The sequence below is a fragment of the Sceloporus occidentalis genome, unplaced genomic scaffold, assembly GCF_023333645.1.
Source record: "Sceloporus occidentalis isolate IW3139 unplaced genomic scaffold, rSceOcc1.0.p SCAF_74, whole genome shotgun sequence".
Taxonomy (NCBI): Eukaryota; Metazoa; Chordata; class Lepidosauria; order Squamata; family Phrynosomatidae; genus Sceloporus; species Sceloporus occidentalis.
The window spans coordinates 4,576,736-4,592,148 of NW_028317054.1; the positions used below are offsets into that span (position 1 = coordinate 4,576,736).

Here is a 15,413-nt window from a genome sequence, read left to right on the forward strand (position 1 = left end):
ATTGCTGATAAACAGCTTATTACATGTTAATAAGTAAGATTGTGAATCAGGCATGTCTTAAGCGAAGGTAAAGCTTCTAAAGAAAGAAAAAAAAATATTTGTCTTTAGCAATTAAGCAACATTTAAGAGTATATCCTATAGATATAGCATCGAGCACTGGTGGACATTAGTTTTTTGGATGCACATAAGTTTTCTTTTTGTACAATATTTATTTTTTCTGTGCTGGTCCAATAAACAGTAAAGTTACAACGTGTCTCAGATGGAATTACAGGAAGACCTGATTACAAACAACATTAGGAATAAACAATGGTTGCGGGCATCTATTCATGTTATTGTGTATTAAAGACTCCCCATGTCTTAGGCTGTGTTTCCATCTGAGGAAGAGACCTCTTATTGGGTTAAGTTAAAAACTTTTGGGACATCAAATGTATCAAGTTTGACTCAATAATTCATCTTCTCCTGAACTAAAACAGTGTGTGTGTATGTATGCATATATATATGTGTGTGTGTGTGTGTGTGTTTATATATATTTTACCTTCGCTGAGGCATTAAATTCAGAAGAAAAGTGTCTTCAGCTAATTTTTGGTAGCTGTCTGACACATCATGGGGTGGCAAATGTGCACCGACCAGTCAGTATGTTTTGAATCCTTTGAAGCTACACAATACACCCTGCAAACCACAAATGATAAATTATGGCAAGCACAATAAAATGCTTTGAATTTTTTGAGCAATATGTAAAGTGCCTCATTCTGGTATAAAGTATGAGCAGGCAACTTGCAGCTAACCAGCGGCTGCTCAACAATTCCCATGAATGTCCCTAGTCTAAGGCCATCATGGAGCATGCGTTCCTGGAACTTCTTCCGTGCCATAATATTGCATAAGGTATATATAAAGTTTCCCTGGTGTTAAAAGCATTGCTTTAAGTTCATTTTCAGACACGGGAAAGGTTTTTGTTTTTGGTTAACGTTATGGGTGAAACATGTTTTTGACCTGGTCTTTACATTTACATTTTTTTGTTTTACATGTATTTAAGATTTCTCTTTATTTCATTGTTTAGGAACACTTGGAGTGGTTACTGAAGTCACAATTAAAATCAGACCGGTTCCAGAATATCAAAAGTATGGTTCAGTGGTATTTCTGAATTTCGAGAGTGGTGTGGCCTGCTTAAGAGAAGTAGCGAGACAGGTGAGAGTGTGAAGGCTGAATTTGAGATATGATTTACGTCTTTGGAGCGGCTAAACATGGGTCTAGGCCTCCCCGGTCATGGACTGGCTCTGTTTTTAGAAGTTACACATTCCCAAATCATACATATGACAAAATCGTTCAAAGATTGAAAATGAAAAGCACAGGTTACAGGCACTTTTAAGGCATGAGTTAAACAATGCCAAAACCGTGGAGGTGACAGTTCTGCTTAACGTTGATCTGTCAAGTTCACAGATATTAAGTCCTGCATGTTTGTGATATAGGCTTGGATATTAAAACAATTTTCTTCACTTGCCAGAAAATATATATTGTAAATACTCTTTAAAAACGCTTGTCTCGAGTATAGGTATTGGGGATGTTGTAATACTATATGGCCATATGTTGCTTAGCCTGCTGCTGTGTGTTGGTGATTTTTACATCTACTTCAAACCTGGCTGTATTGCTTGCCAGGTCTGGTCTGTCTTTACGACACTGAGACACTCATACATTTGGCAGATATATGTATACCTAAAATTGTTCTTAACCTATACATTTGGCTATGACGATATGTAGCAAAAAAAAATTTTTGTAGGTTCAACCACCTTTTCGTATTTTTGCACTTTAATGCCTTTTGTGAGGTTTTTGCTCAGAGGGGTGCAATTTATACTTAAAAACAACAGTAGTAAATTATGTTTTGGCATAGACATAAAAACATCTCTGTCCTCTACTTTATGTGATTTCTGATGCCTTGAAGCTTTAGAAGTCTCAAAGAAATTATGACGTCCCGGATAATTTATTATGGAAGGAGATGTTATAATACCACATTAATTAACTGAAGTGTTTAAAGAGGTTAGAAAGCTCACAGAACACAGAGGAATTGAATAAAAAAAAAAAGACAGGTATTAAATTAATTTGAGTAGAGGTGCCATTAGCGTGAGTAAATAAAGCCAGTTCTAACTTGGCTTGTTAATAGGAAAACACATAATATTCCGTTTTATGTGTTTGCCCATTATGAATTGAAAGCCTTGAGCGTATAGTTTATAAATGGAATGAACTCGAGAGCAGTTGTAAAATTGGCACTGCTCACAAAGCCATGCCAGTCGTGTGCTGTAATACAAGTGGTTCCCTACGGATGCAAGGCATTGTAGATGGGTAATGCATTTAAGACACTTGTACCCTGAATCTGCATGTGTCAGCATTTTAAAGTACACAGATGACTGCGCTGGTGGAGAAACCTTCTGTTTATTGGCTGTTGTACAGCATGAAACTGATCAGATTCGAATCCATACATTTGGCATATCAATGGATAGCAAAATAAATCAATTACAGACTGAGCCATCTGCCCTTCCACCGACTGATAGATGGTGCAGAGCACCAAAGAGAATAATGGCTTGGGCTGTGCTAGTCATTATTCTCTGTCATTTCAATACACATCTGTCTTGCAGTGTCATTGAACCCTGCTTCCAAAATGGTGGACATGTTGGGTCAACATAAGGCACAGGCCAATTGAATAACAATACGTGATTTCTGTTTTGTTTGCCGAAAATGCGGCTGTAGGATAAATAAGATTATATATTTGTCCAAGTTAATTCTTTTTGATGAAAGAAGATTCCCCAGGATTGAAAAATTACAGAGGGTATAGAAGTTGACCATGAACATGAATGATTACTTGTATGTTTTGCTGGTGATGGGTGGTTTACAGTGATCTTTTTTCCTTTATAATATGAGTGATTTATCAAATAAAATCTTATAAACCGTGATAAGTAAATCACACCACACCTTTTATTTACGTGTTTTGTTTTGGGAGAATGTTTTATTGCGGCTGTTTAGGTATATGTTTATAAAATGGGGGGAAAATATACCTTTTTTTGACTATACATTTGCCCACTGCTCCCAGTGCTACTCATACCCATGTATATATATGTAGGTATGTTGTTAAACAGAGAAAAGGTAATGGTGGGAATCAAATGACAGATGTACCACCCGTTATCACAACATTGTGCGGCTTTGAAAGTTAGCCAACCGTACAGGCAACCTCTGCAAACACCAAGGGCGCAGAGCCAGTGTGGGGCGCCACCACATGCGTCTCATTTATTTAGGTGTGCAAGTGGGTATCGGAATGGGTGCAGGAGATGTTCTCCTTTCTGTTCTCCTTTCTGTTCGCCTACAGAAAACTTACAGTCAGTCCCATTTTGGCAGTGTAAGGGGCACTGGGGCCGATGCCAGATAAATATCTTAATTATGACTGGTTAAGATGTATAGTTTTTAGTGTACCTAAAAACGATAAACTTTAGTTCTGTTTGCTTGCTGAACTGAAGCTTTTGTGCCTTCTGTACATGTATTATGCTTAAAACAAACTGAAAATAAAATAGTTCTTTATTTCGGTTTTAACACAGTGGAAACACAAGTTCGCTGTCCATTGCAAACCATAAAGGGAAATAAGGGCGTGCCATTGGATGATTAATTACCTCTGGTTTGATTGTAGATAAACCGTTTCTTCCCACCGTTGTTCCCAAGCTCTTCTGACATTGATGAATTGTGAGAGATTCTTAATGAAACCACAGCTTTGATAGTGCCGATAAACGTGTATTTGCTTTATAAGTTAAAAATATAAAGAATAGTGTCTATGTGCTGGAGATGTTTTTCTTTTTATCCCCCCCAAAAATGTGCTGTACTGTCTCAAAAATAGTTGGAGAGAATGCAAATTTGTCTGGCATGTACTAAACACAACCACAGTAGAGAAAGTGATTCTATAACCAAAATCCATAGTTTTAATGACCCTCAATCCTTAGCAGCCGATTCACCTATTAACTTGAAACTACAATCAGCGATTTCTGATGTTTTACACCTTTTTTTTTCTGATGAGTGTTATATATGAATTTGGGCTTCCAATGTATCATATAAGTCTATAACAATTTTTTTTGTACTTATATTTATGCATTTCATTATTGCATTTCTCCAGCATTAGCCGTACTGTGGGTTTTTTTTTATTTTTTTCTGGGCAGGGGGACAGTTGACGGTCCTTTTTTCTTCCACAACTCGATTATGGTCATTCTGTTCCTTTGACTACCATATTACATCTGTACAGAGCTGATGGACATTTTTACTTTTTGTAAATTATAGTTTCATTGCTGTCAGGGTGTTTTTTTTCTGCACACATTTGAATCTTTGTAAAACTTTAGTGGGTTTATGTGCTAAAACATAATTTGCGGTTTCAACTCACAATCTTGACTGCAAGAGCTTGGGTTGCCCTGTATAATGCATAGTTAAATCAGGATTTTCTTGAAAACTGCCTTACCAATTGATTTATCGGTTGGAAAGGCCACCTAGCTGCTATTTGTAGAAACTTGCCATTGTTCTAATTTTTCCTTTGTGTAAAACATGGCTAAATAACATAATTACATATGTGCATAATACGTAAAAACAAAATTGTATTATAACTTTTTTTTTTTAATAAACGTGTCCCATTCTTCTTGGTGGTGAGTGAATGGTAAGAGCTGTGTCACTGTTCTTTGTAAAGTCCCTACATATATAAATCCCCCCCCCCCCATTTTCCTGTTTATTGTCCAGAGGTCTGTGAGTTCAGAGTATTACATGCTCAATGTTTAGATCACCTTGATTTATTAGTTTCCAGACTCTGCTTTTCTGCCTATACGCTCCTGACATGGATTGGATAATTACAGGAACCTGAACAGTGTTACGTTTCAGAAAATCAAAGCTTTAAACTAGTTCTCTGTTTGACTACCGAGTTTGGTGACTCAAAGCCAACACGCGCTTATTACCAATAAATCATAAGTGTCATTAACTTTCCTTCCTGTGTTTATCCACCAGACAGTATGTACTCCTTTGGTTAGCGCTTGTCCGTGCTTTTCAGATCAATGCTGGCAAAGCAGAAGTGTTCTTACATCAGTCTGAATGATGGTTTCCTGACTTTTCATCATAACCCAGTCATAATTTCTATACAGGACACCACATATAACACACAGTAGAGTGTGTTTTTATATGGGGTTATTTAGATCTTCATACTTGATGCTGTTAGGTGTTGCATACGACTTTAGCAAAGGTAAAGCCCCAAGTAGACTGGAGAAGGACACTGGTTAAAATGTACGTAAAAGCTTATTCAATAAAATATATATATGTGTATTATATAATATATATGTATAGGTAATTTTTCAGAGGTAATCAAAGTATCCCTGGTTTTAGTAACTTGTTGAAATATATTATATTGTTATAAGACATCTAAGTCGGAAGCCAAGTATACATTAACTTGTTAACAGCTTATATAGGAGGTTATATATAAAGCACAATTCTGTAGTGGGCTGTTGACATGTGAACCAGTGGAAGGTTTTTGCTGATTGCTTTTGCACCAGAGTTGCTAAAACTATTAAAAATATACAAGATGCATAACTTGTTGTTAAGCAGGATTTCATCAGAATTCCACTAGGGGCATCAATTTACATTAATACTGTATGGAATGAACAGAGAAATTGCTTTTACTCCCTTAAATGCATTTTTAAATGTACGTATTTGTGCACACATTTCAATATATAGTTTTTGGGTAATGATAGCAAATGTAATACAAATCATGTTATATAGTAGCTAATGCTACTTTTTTACATTGTTTCAAAAATCAGTCATTACGGCGATGTGATTTGGGAAAACTGTATATTGGCTCAAAGCACATTTCTTTTATGGAAAATGTATAATTGACATCTTGTGGGCCTTACATACCGGTTTACTTAAGTGCGGTTAAAGCCTGCATGCACATTGTCCCGGATACATGAAAATGTACCAGGTGTTACTCGAACTATGCCATCATTTGCTGAATATAGTACACAGTTGTAGGTGAATTTGCTTATACATGAATTGATTGTGATATAACTTACCCTGATGGGTGGGTATTTCTCTTCGCTGTACAGTGTTGGACTGCTAAGATAGGATAATGTTTGACTAAGCATGCCCTGTGCCCATCTGGTAGCAGAAAGGCTCCTAGGTATATCATGTTTGAACAGAAACTGGGTTAAATTTGACATTTACCAAAAATGCAGACTATCTCTATACTTGAGCCAGCTTGTGTTTTTGCCACCAGACTCCACATCCAAACAATTACTAGCCTCCTATTATAAAGTATCATTACATTTTAAGTAGTTAAAAATAGATCCCTCAAGGGTTACTAACAACCACACTGTCTATTGTGAAGATTATTGTAAGGTCGGATTCAGACAATAATGAGTCTAATTGGTATTTAAAGTTATTAGTTCTAAGAGAAGCATTACATGATTATTGGTAATATATGTAAGTTTTTGTACAGAGTGTTTTTTCATATTTGCATTTTCTGTCTCCCAGAGGTGCGCACCTGCATCAATTCGCCTTATGGACAATGCACAATTCCAGTTTGGTAAGTTTGTTTCCATATACTTTAAGCATCAGACATGATTGTTTCAAACCTGCTGTGACTGCATGCCCCTTATTCCTAATGTATCTACAAAAGGCTGGAACAGGATTATAACATCAGACTAACAGACTTGTTTAACAATCAATACTAATCAATATGTAATTATTTTTACCTTCAGAATGTCTTGTTAGTATGCTGCAGACATTAAGTTAGGTTCGGGAACCTCAATTAGGACTCAGACACTTTCTTGTTTTTGATCGAGGAAACACATGGACCTGGGAACGGTAACAAGTTATACATTAGCCAAACCCAACTGGGCCAGCATGCAGAGAAAGATTGAGTTACAGCAGCTGGTTACTGTAGTGTTCAGCTTTAAAATCGTTGTGATCTATGAACTGGCCGGTGAACACTTGCATTAACTTACCACAGTGTTGGGAATGTCATAATGGGGAGTTTTTGCTGCTTTTTAACCAATCATTGGACTCATACAAGTAAATCATAGGTTTGTTTTTATATAATACCTCCTAGGCGTATGTATTTATAAAGACATCGTTAAATGCTTGTCTGTGTCATTGAGACTGGGAGTAAGGACCATTGATAGGTAATATTTCAGTCACCTTCTGCTATGGATCACGTACCCCATGATGCTGAGCTCTGCACCCAGAGTATCAGGAGTCTGGCAAACCCTGGAGTCTGACTGTGTCTCAATTGGGCATGGCTGCAACGTATTGGAAAATGTACTGTTCTCCTTGGTGGTTTGGAGGGTAAGACAGACAGTAGGAGAGGACTGCTTAGGTGAGGCAAACTGTGGGTTTTTAGTGAGCAATTGAAATTAAAGTAATAGGGAGAAAGTCTGATGGAATAAGGAGAGAAATTCCAGTAAATGTGTACAGTGTGTGTGGAATCCTGAGTACACAAGTGTAATAACGGTAGAAGAGACACGCAGGTAATGGGGAAAATGAAGAGGGTGGTTATTGGTGTATTTGAATATGTGGGTAAATTGCTAAAGGTTTTGTTGGTCAGGATTAGGAGTTTGAATTGAATTCCTACATCTGGTATTCTTTATGTATCCATTTTTCTGTTTAATTGAAATGCAGTAGAAGAGGGTTTTGTTAAATAATGTCAATCATCAATATTAAATACAATAATCCAGCAATATGTCTTCACATTTTAAGGCCCTTTATAAATACAGAGCAATATAAGGCCAGTGTGTTTTAATTCTTTCCAGGAACCCATTGCTCTGATATCACATATAGTCAAGACTCTATTCTTGTGCTTACAGGAACGTGGCCCAGTGGTATAATAGTGCCTAAAATACGATCCCTATTTTTGTTTAATTACCTCCGAAATTCTTCATAACCACAATTACAGTGTAAAAATGGCTTCGTAACCATTATTACCTTCACTATAGCAAAACCAAGTATGTAACAAGTTAGGGAGTAGCTCGAAACTTTGAGTAAACGTCTCAAGTTTGCTGTCATGATATAACGGTTGTGAAACCAAACTCTTGCAGCTGCCTCACTCCGTTACCTGCAGTTCCATTACACAGCTCTACTGATGCTGTGTGCCAGAATGAGACATCACATCCTGAGGGCAGAGTGGGAGCTCCAGTAGGACAGCCGAGTCCTAACTGCAAGTTTGGAGAACCCTCTGTTAAGGAGTTCATGTGTTGAGCTGTCCTGTATATTCTCCCCATTTTTTCTGTTTTATAATTTTCTTGCCAATGGAATCCTGCCTTCTGAACTCAAAATGGCTTTAATAGACACAGAGAAATTGTAAACATTGATCTTCAACTCTAGAAACAAAGCACCTAAGTAGATGGAACCCCTTGCTAGATCTACAGTACCCTATCACAAATTGATCAGTGTAAGTAAGACAAGACGGAGGGGCGGCCCTCCAGCTGCTGCAGGACTACATCTCCCATAATGCTCTTTCAGCTAAGGGGCTGGCTGAGGAGGATGGTAGAGGTAGTCCTGTAGCAGCTGGAGGGCCACAGGTTGGACGCCCCTGCCCAGTGTTTCTTGTTGCAAGTGAGAACGCCTTCTGAGAATTCATTTATTTTTTGGACTGTTCAGAAAATTCTTAGTTGGACCAAATTAAATTGAATCCTAAACTGATAATGGCTTGATTAAGAAAAAAGTAAGTTCTTTACTAAGCAAACTCAGCAGAAACTTTCCTGTATTCAAGGAACTGAATTCAGGAGCCCACCAGAGCTTTGAAAAGTTTCCGTACAGAATTGTCCAGCTGATACCATACATCAGTTATAAAAATCATACAAATTTCCTAAAACAAGTTCTACATTACCACTAGTTTTACAATTTCCTGTCACAATCTTGGCTTCCGTTAGCAGTGAGTCAGATTAATTTACTGTATACTATTGAAAGTGGAATAAGAGATTGCAAATCCAATGCTTTTTCAAATGTTGTTTCTATATATTTTTTTATTTCTGTATTTTAATGAACAGCAACTCCCACTTCCAAGCGGAATGTGGATAAATAATTGGTGTGCGCAGTGTTAATAGCCTATAAGCTTTTCATGCTTTTAGATTAACCTAGACTAAATAAACATGAGGAACGGGTGCTATAACTGGCATGGCTGTCTGTTAACCCCTTCTTTGTTTGAGTTGCTGGCATTGTAATGCACTATTGGTCTGCCCTGCAGTGGAGACAATATAAACCCTCTCGTCTTTACATGCCCCTTCCCCTAGTGTAGAACTGCTAAATGTATCGCAAAGCACTTGTTGCCAAGGCTTATTCATTTAAATTTTATTTGTGCATGTATTTATTTTCTTTACAGGGCATGCTCTTAAACCCCAAGTGGCCTCAATTTTTACTTCATTTTTGGATGGCTTAAAAAAATTCTACATCACAAAGGTACCGTTTTTTTTGTTTTGCCTTTTTAATTTAATTTTTTTAAAATTTTAACCTTCTTAAAGTAAAGGGATTTTCAAAAACTGTTTTTCTCAATTTCAAATTTAACTTTTTTACCTTTTGGATCTGGCACAGATTATATGTAAAAAAACTACTTATTCAAATCAAGGTTCACTAGCCAAACTAGTTCTTTTATACAAGGTCAGATATGCTGACTTGTATTTTTTAGGTACTACAACTATGTCCCGTGTTTTAACGAGCAGTAAACTGCCATTTGTTATAGTGGCTGATCATTGATTTCAGAGTTCATGTGCAACCGCATTCATTATTCTGAAGAGTCAATAAAAGGTCTCATTACCTACAAAGAAAACAATTTTCATCAGTAGCATCATGGCCGCTAAAACTCTGGGTGATGAATGAATTGCTCCCAAACTTACAAAGGCTGGTCATTAACACTGGTTTGTGAATCTGGGGGACCTGACTGATTGATTTTGGAAATCCCTGTACTGCTTTGATGTTTGATATCCTTAATCTTATTTTCACCAACCTGGTTTTAATATTGGCCTCCAGCACTGCTTAATCAATCAAGCCTTGCGCCCCCCCCCCCCCCTCCCTGTTTGCTACATATTAATGGCTCCTAAGAGGATAGGTGCTATTTTTTTGTCGTTTATCGGGGATAAAAAATATATATATGCACCTGAGTTTTATTTGTAATGATTATAAAACCAACAATGAAGTTGTTAGGATACAAATGAGCATGCAAAGGATCTCATCAAAGTTGATTTAACTGCTACAAATCACTCTGTTTGGATATAATTACATTTTTCTGCAGAATTCGTCAAAATTGGTGTAGCTTAGTCTTCATAAACTTGGCCCAAAGTATGTCCTACAAACAGCAATTAAAGATGGATGTTTAATAATTTCCATAACACTGGACTATACCAGACATATTACAAATCTGTAAATGTTAAGATTTTCCTACACTGCCTATGAGATGGAACTACATTTAATATTCATTGGGGAAGCTGGCTGCTTCTGAATATGTTTTTGGATAAAATGTGGGTTGAAACTGAAAATTCTGTTTATTCCCCTAACCACAGATGGATATCAGACAACATTCTGTTTTTGGGGGCCTCTCTTTTTTTCTTTTCTTTCAGTGCTTTCATGCAATTTATACGTGTGCTCTAAGTGTGCTTATTATAAAATAATGTTTAAGGATATTTACATATTTTACATTGTAAATCAAAATGCATACCCAGGGAATACACAGTCACACTATATGGCCAAATATTGCCTAGCCCAACACTATGTCAAAGTGCCCCAAGTTTGGCGAGTCTGATCTAATTTTTCATGGCTATATTGCTTTCCAAGGAGCTTCGTCATCGGGACTGCTTTGCACTTTAACCCAAATGACACTCTCTGGACAGAAAAAAGGGTGCACGACCTTAAAAGCATAAGACATACAGGTTCAGACTCCTGGGTTGCTTTTACAATAATGAACAAAAAATACACAAGACCACAAAGCAAGAATTCAGCTCGCACCGAGCAATAGAACACACATCTAAGGCTTAAATATTGTTTGTTTAGCCTGTCAAAGTACCTCAATTTTGGCAAGTCCTCCCAAATTTTACATGGATATTTTGCTTACCAAGGAGCTGAGTCAGTAAGACTGCATTTTAAAAATGACATTGTAGCCCGGAGGAACAGAATTATGTTGAGGATAATATCATTTTTAATTATGTGGAGAAGTAGCTATTGCCATTTTTGGCACTTTCACATTTGCGTAGTTCATGGTTCTGTTTAATAGGTCAGAATATTTCTAGGAAGAAAGGAGAATCACGCGAGCGTTGAGGACCTCGAGTGTCCCTTTGTTCTGTTGTTATGCATCAAAGGAATGAATGCAGCTTAGGTGTTTTCCCTTAAAAGTGTATAGCTGACATTTCCCATTTTAAAATTAAATTTGCAGTATGAAAAACTAGATGAATGTTGTCGGCTGCATTTTTTTTTTGTTTGTTTGTGATATTGTTTTTATAATGCCTGTGTGTCCGATGCCCTTGTTTTATCCCTGCTATGTTTTCCAGTTTAAAGGCTTTGACCCGAACCAACTATGTGTAGCAACGTTGTTGTTCGAGGGAGACCGTGAAAAAGTTCTGCAGCACGAGAAGCAGGTGTATGATATTGCAGCGAGGTTTGGGTATGTACACGTGGATTGACATTGTTTTACTATGCATTAGCACAACATGTAAAAATGTAGCAGCTCAGACAAGACCAAGGACTTCTGAGCACTGGATTTAGAGCCCATAATATGCTGTCCCTGGTTTAATCTCCTAACGAAGGCTCCTTCCAAGCTTCCTTTTGCTCTTGCGAGGAGTTTATGGAGGAATTTGCATACTCCCTGCTATACACCACATTGCTGCTTAAGGCATGCCTTTTACCCTATGCCATGAATATTAAGTGTATATTCATTTGTCCTGTGTGAGATATGATGTTACAGTGGTTGAGTGCTTTCACTCTCTTGTCGCTCTGGTATATCCATCTAGCTGACGCCCCTGCTTCATTAATCAACACTATGAGTTCAGAGGTAAAAGCATTCAAGGAATACGTTGCTTGGGGGCAGAAGATTTCATTGGTCCGGCGTGACCTCGCTATCTTTCTTGCTTGTGTAGAGATTTCGCTAATATCCTAACTATAGTTGCCTTTCCCTGTGGAGAGCACAGCTGAGGCTGGATGTGAACATTCAGTGCGGCGCCTAATGAATATTAATTGCGTGGAGCTGAGCAGACTCAAAGTGTATTCCCTGATTAGAAAAGATTATGATGATCTAAATTTTGTAAATTAAAGCACATTTTTATGTGACTCTTTCAAATGACACTATCTGTAATCTTATTTTATTATTAACCATTGTGTGCGATCATTTGATATATTTAAAAGCTACAGTGGGCTAGCTTTTTGGGTGACAGTGGTATAAATTGTCTTTTTTATTTTGAATAAAAATGTAATGGTTGAGTGTGTTTGTGCCTTTTTAACAAATTGCTATGGTGCTATGGTACTTGAAGAATAAATGTAGATGTAAAGCAGCGTAAATTTTAATTTTTCAAGGTCCTGTAAGTCCATATATTTTAAAGATGCCTATAGACAAATAGTCAGACTACAGGCATTGTCAAGTAGTCCCAGAAAGCTGGAGCCCACTACTAGTTATGTTCTTAAATGTTGACCTTTACAAAGTATCAGTGTGTTGCAGTGACATAAAGCCCAGAAATAATGTAATATGTAACATGTCCCATTCTGAAATATTTGCATCCGGTGATTTTTGTTTGTTCTGTTACATCTGTCTACATTTTGGTAATGCGGACTTCAGAATGGCTTGATACTGATCAAGAAAATAACATTCTTAAAAATTATAATGTCAGGACACTGCTGACTGTATAAGTATTTAGACTTGTACATACAGTATGCAGCCATAAAGTTTAGTAATACTTATAAAGCTAAAATTTTGATTTATGTTTCTCACTACTCTTATTGCACTCAATTTATTTTCACACTTTTGTAGAATCTAAGCTGAGTGACATAAAAGGATCTGCCATACAGAGTATAAGTAGGGGGTCATAACAAGCACAATATTCTACTGTAGTTAAACTTTACAGAGAATTCCAATGTATAATACCAGATGGGAACATTATGATGAGCTGGAATCAAGGTTTCGTTTTCTTAGAAAGAGAGGAAAAAAAGTCATCATACATGGAGAACATGGGAATTATTTCAGATGTTCACATTGGCTACATGTGTATGTATATTTACGGCATTATACGTTTCAGGATGTCTATCACTATAACAGATATAAATGATAATATGATCGAATGTGTTTGTAACGCTTACTACTGAAGCTTCATATTTAGCTCGGTATTAAGTAATTTGAAATGATAACTAAAGCAGTAGTATAGATAACTATTGTAAAAAAGGAAATTTTGTAATCACATAGATTTGATAAATTGTCGACAGCCCACCCCCTGTCACTAATTGTTTTGTGCTGCTACAAAGGGACAGAAAACATTTCACTTCAGTAACAGGCTGAGTAATGATGGGGAGTTCTCTGACTGTCTGCTTTGATTGATTACACAACTGATCGATGGAAACCACGACAAAAATGGCATTTGTTCGGCATGCTTTTTTTTTGCTCCCCTTTTGCCGATTTCCCATTGAGAGGCAGAAATTGACAATTCACTCTAGGCATTGGCTGCTTTTAAGCCTGATTACATTTCTAATTTGACTTTGCTAAAACTTAGGCGATAAGGACTCAGACTTGCTACTTGCATGTTCAGTGACGTGGATACCAAATTCTTTCTATAGACGCCTGTACATCATGAAATAATTTTGTGTCAGAGGGTAAAATACAGATTGGCGGGTAGGCAATTATACAGGAGATCAATCTTGGTCAGGCCACGATAATTAAGATAATTATCATTTTTTGTACTGCTTTCACATGATTGTTTTACATTCTTGACCAAGTATGCGTCCCAAGTTCAGTATAATTTAGCGCTCAAATATTTCATGCTGAAAGGTTTACACACACCAAACTTTTATATCCTTTAGTTTTGTAAGTAACATGTACCATATTTTTTGTTACTAGTCTAGTAACAGTTATTACTGTTTCACATAAGAACTAGCTTATCCATGATCATCTCCTCTTTGTAAAGTGACTTTTTGTGTCCTTGAAGCCTCTTGGTGATTAGAACATGACACCGATTGCATCATACCGTGTGCAACGTAATCATATGGATATTTGCTCAGGCTAGCACTGGCCATAAAAGTTTTTTGTGCTGTGAAGTCATTTTGGGTATATGTATTTTTAATAAGGGAATACACACACAAGCCTGGCAAATCCATTGCAATGCATAGAACTACAACTGCATAAAGACCTTTATAGTTCTTTTTGGGACGCAGTTTGTTCTAAGTGTGGAACATCGCAGGCTTGCAACAGTTATGCATATATTGTAGATAACTTAGATGCATGTGTGGTGTCAGCTGATGGATTGCACCGTCCATGGACGTCAACCAAAAAGTGCTGTTCCCCTGGGCTCGATGTTGAGTCTTCACTTTGGGAAACATTCCTCATTGCTTGGGATCATCATCTAGTGCTGAACTTTAATAGAAGTGACATGGTTTTCTCTTGTTCATAATCACAACATTGATTAAACAGTAATGCTTATTTTGAATTTAAATCTCTGTGCCCAATTGGCTAAACTTTTTTTTTTTTCTTTGTTTTATTTACTAAAAGATGGTGTTTAAAGAATGCTGTTGCTGAAGCCAAAGAAAATATCACATGTCCTAAATGTAATTAAATCTTTGCTTCCAGTAAACCCTGCTTTACCAACAAAATTGTATCCACCTTTATTCTTTGTAGAGATGGTCTGCACTATGCTCGTTGAACTTCATTCTTGATTGCCTACATTAAGAACAAACATTTATTTATTTCAATTGTATTTGTTGATATACTATGTGGTGGTATGGTCTGACGTATATGATGTATCAATGGTCAGTTTATTATTTCCTTATTTTACCTTGTCTATATGTGTTTTCTGTGTTGAGGTACAATAACGGTAGTGTCCGACTGTTCACATTGATACACAGTTAATCATTAACCTTCTTTACAATTGCAGTGGTCTGGCAGCAGGCGAGGATAATGGACAGAGGGGCTACATGCTGACATTTGTCATCGCTTACCTTCGGGTAGGTCGCTGCTACTTTCATTGCCTCTTTGTCTTGTTGTCAATGTGAATATTGACATATTCTGACCCTGAGGAATATTGAAAGCTTTAAAAAGAGGAGCCTTTACAATTTGTTTCACAGAATTGCTATTCACTTTATGCCGGAGCTGTCGTCTTCCTGTCAATTTCTTCTGCTTCCCATAGATGCCACAACAAACCATTAGTTCAAGATGTGCAGATGTGCCTGGGTTAGATATGAAT

At 37.0% G+C, this 15,413-nt stretch overlaps 1 protein-coding gene across 1 annotated transcript in view; it reads left to right on the forward strand.

Annotated features, from left to right (window-relative positions):
• The window catches only part of AGPS (alkylglycerone phosphate synthase), a 73,552-nt gene that overhangs the window by 34,839 nt on the left and 23,300 nt on the right, over nt 1-15,413 (forward strand). Inside the window, exons 11-15 of the mRNA XM_089494730.1 lie at nt 1,058-1,185; nt 6,529-6,580; nt 9,374-9,450; nt 11,529-11,641; nt 15,105-15,174. Coding sequence (XP_089350856.1) covers nt 1,058-1,185; nt 6,529-6,580; nt 9,374-9,450; nt 11,529-11,641; nt 15,105-15,174 — 440 coding nt within the window. The remainder of the gene's footprint in view (nt 1-1,057; nt 1,186-6,528; nt 6,581-9,373; nt 9,451-11,528; nt 11,642-15,104; nt 15,175-15,413) is intronic.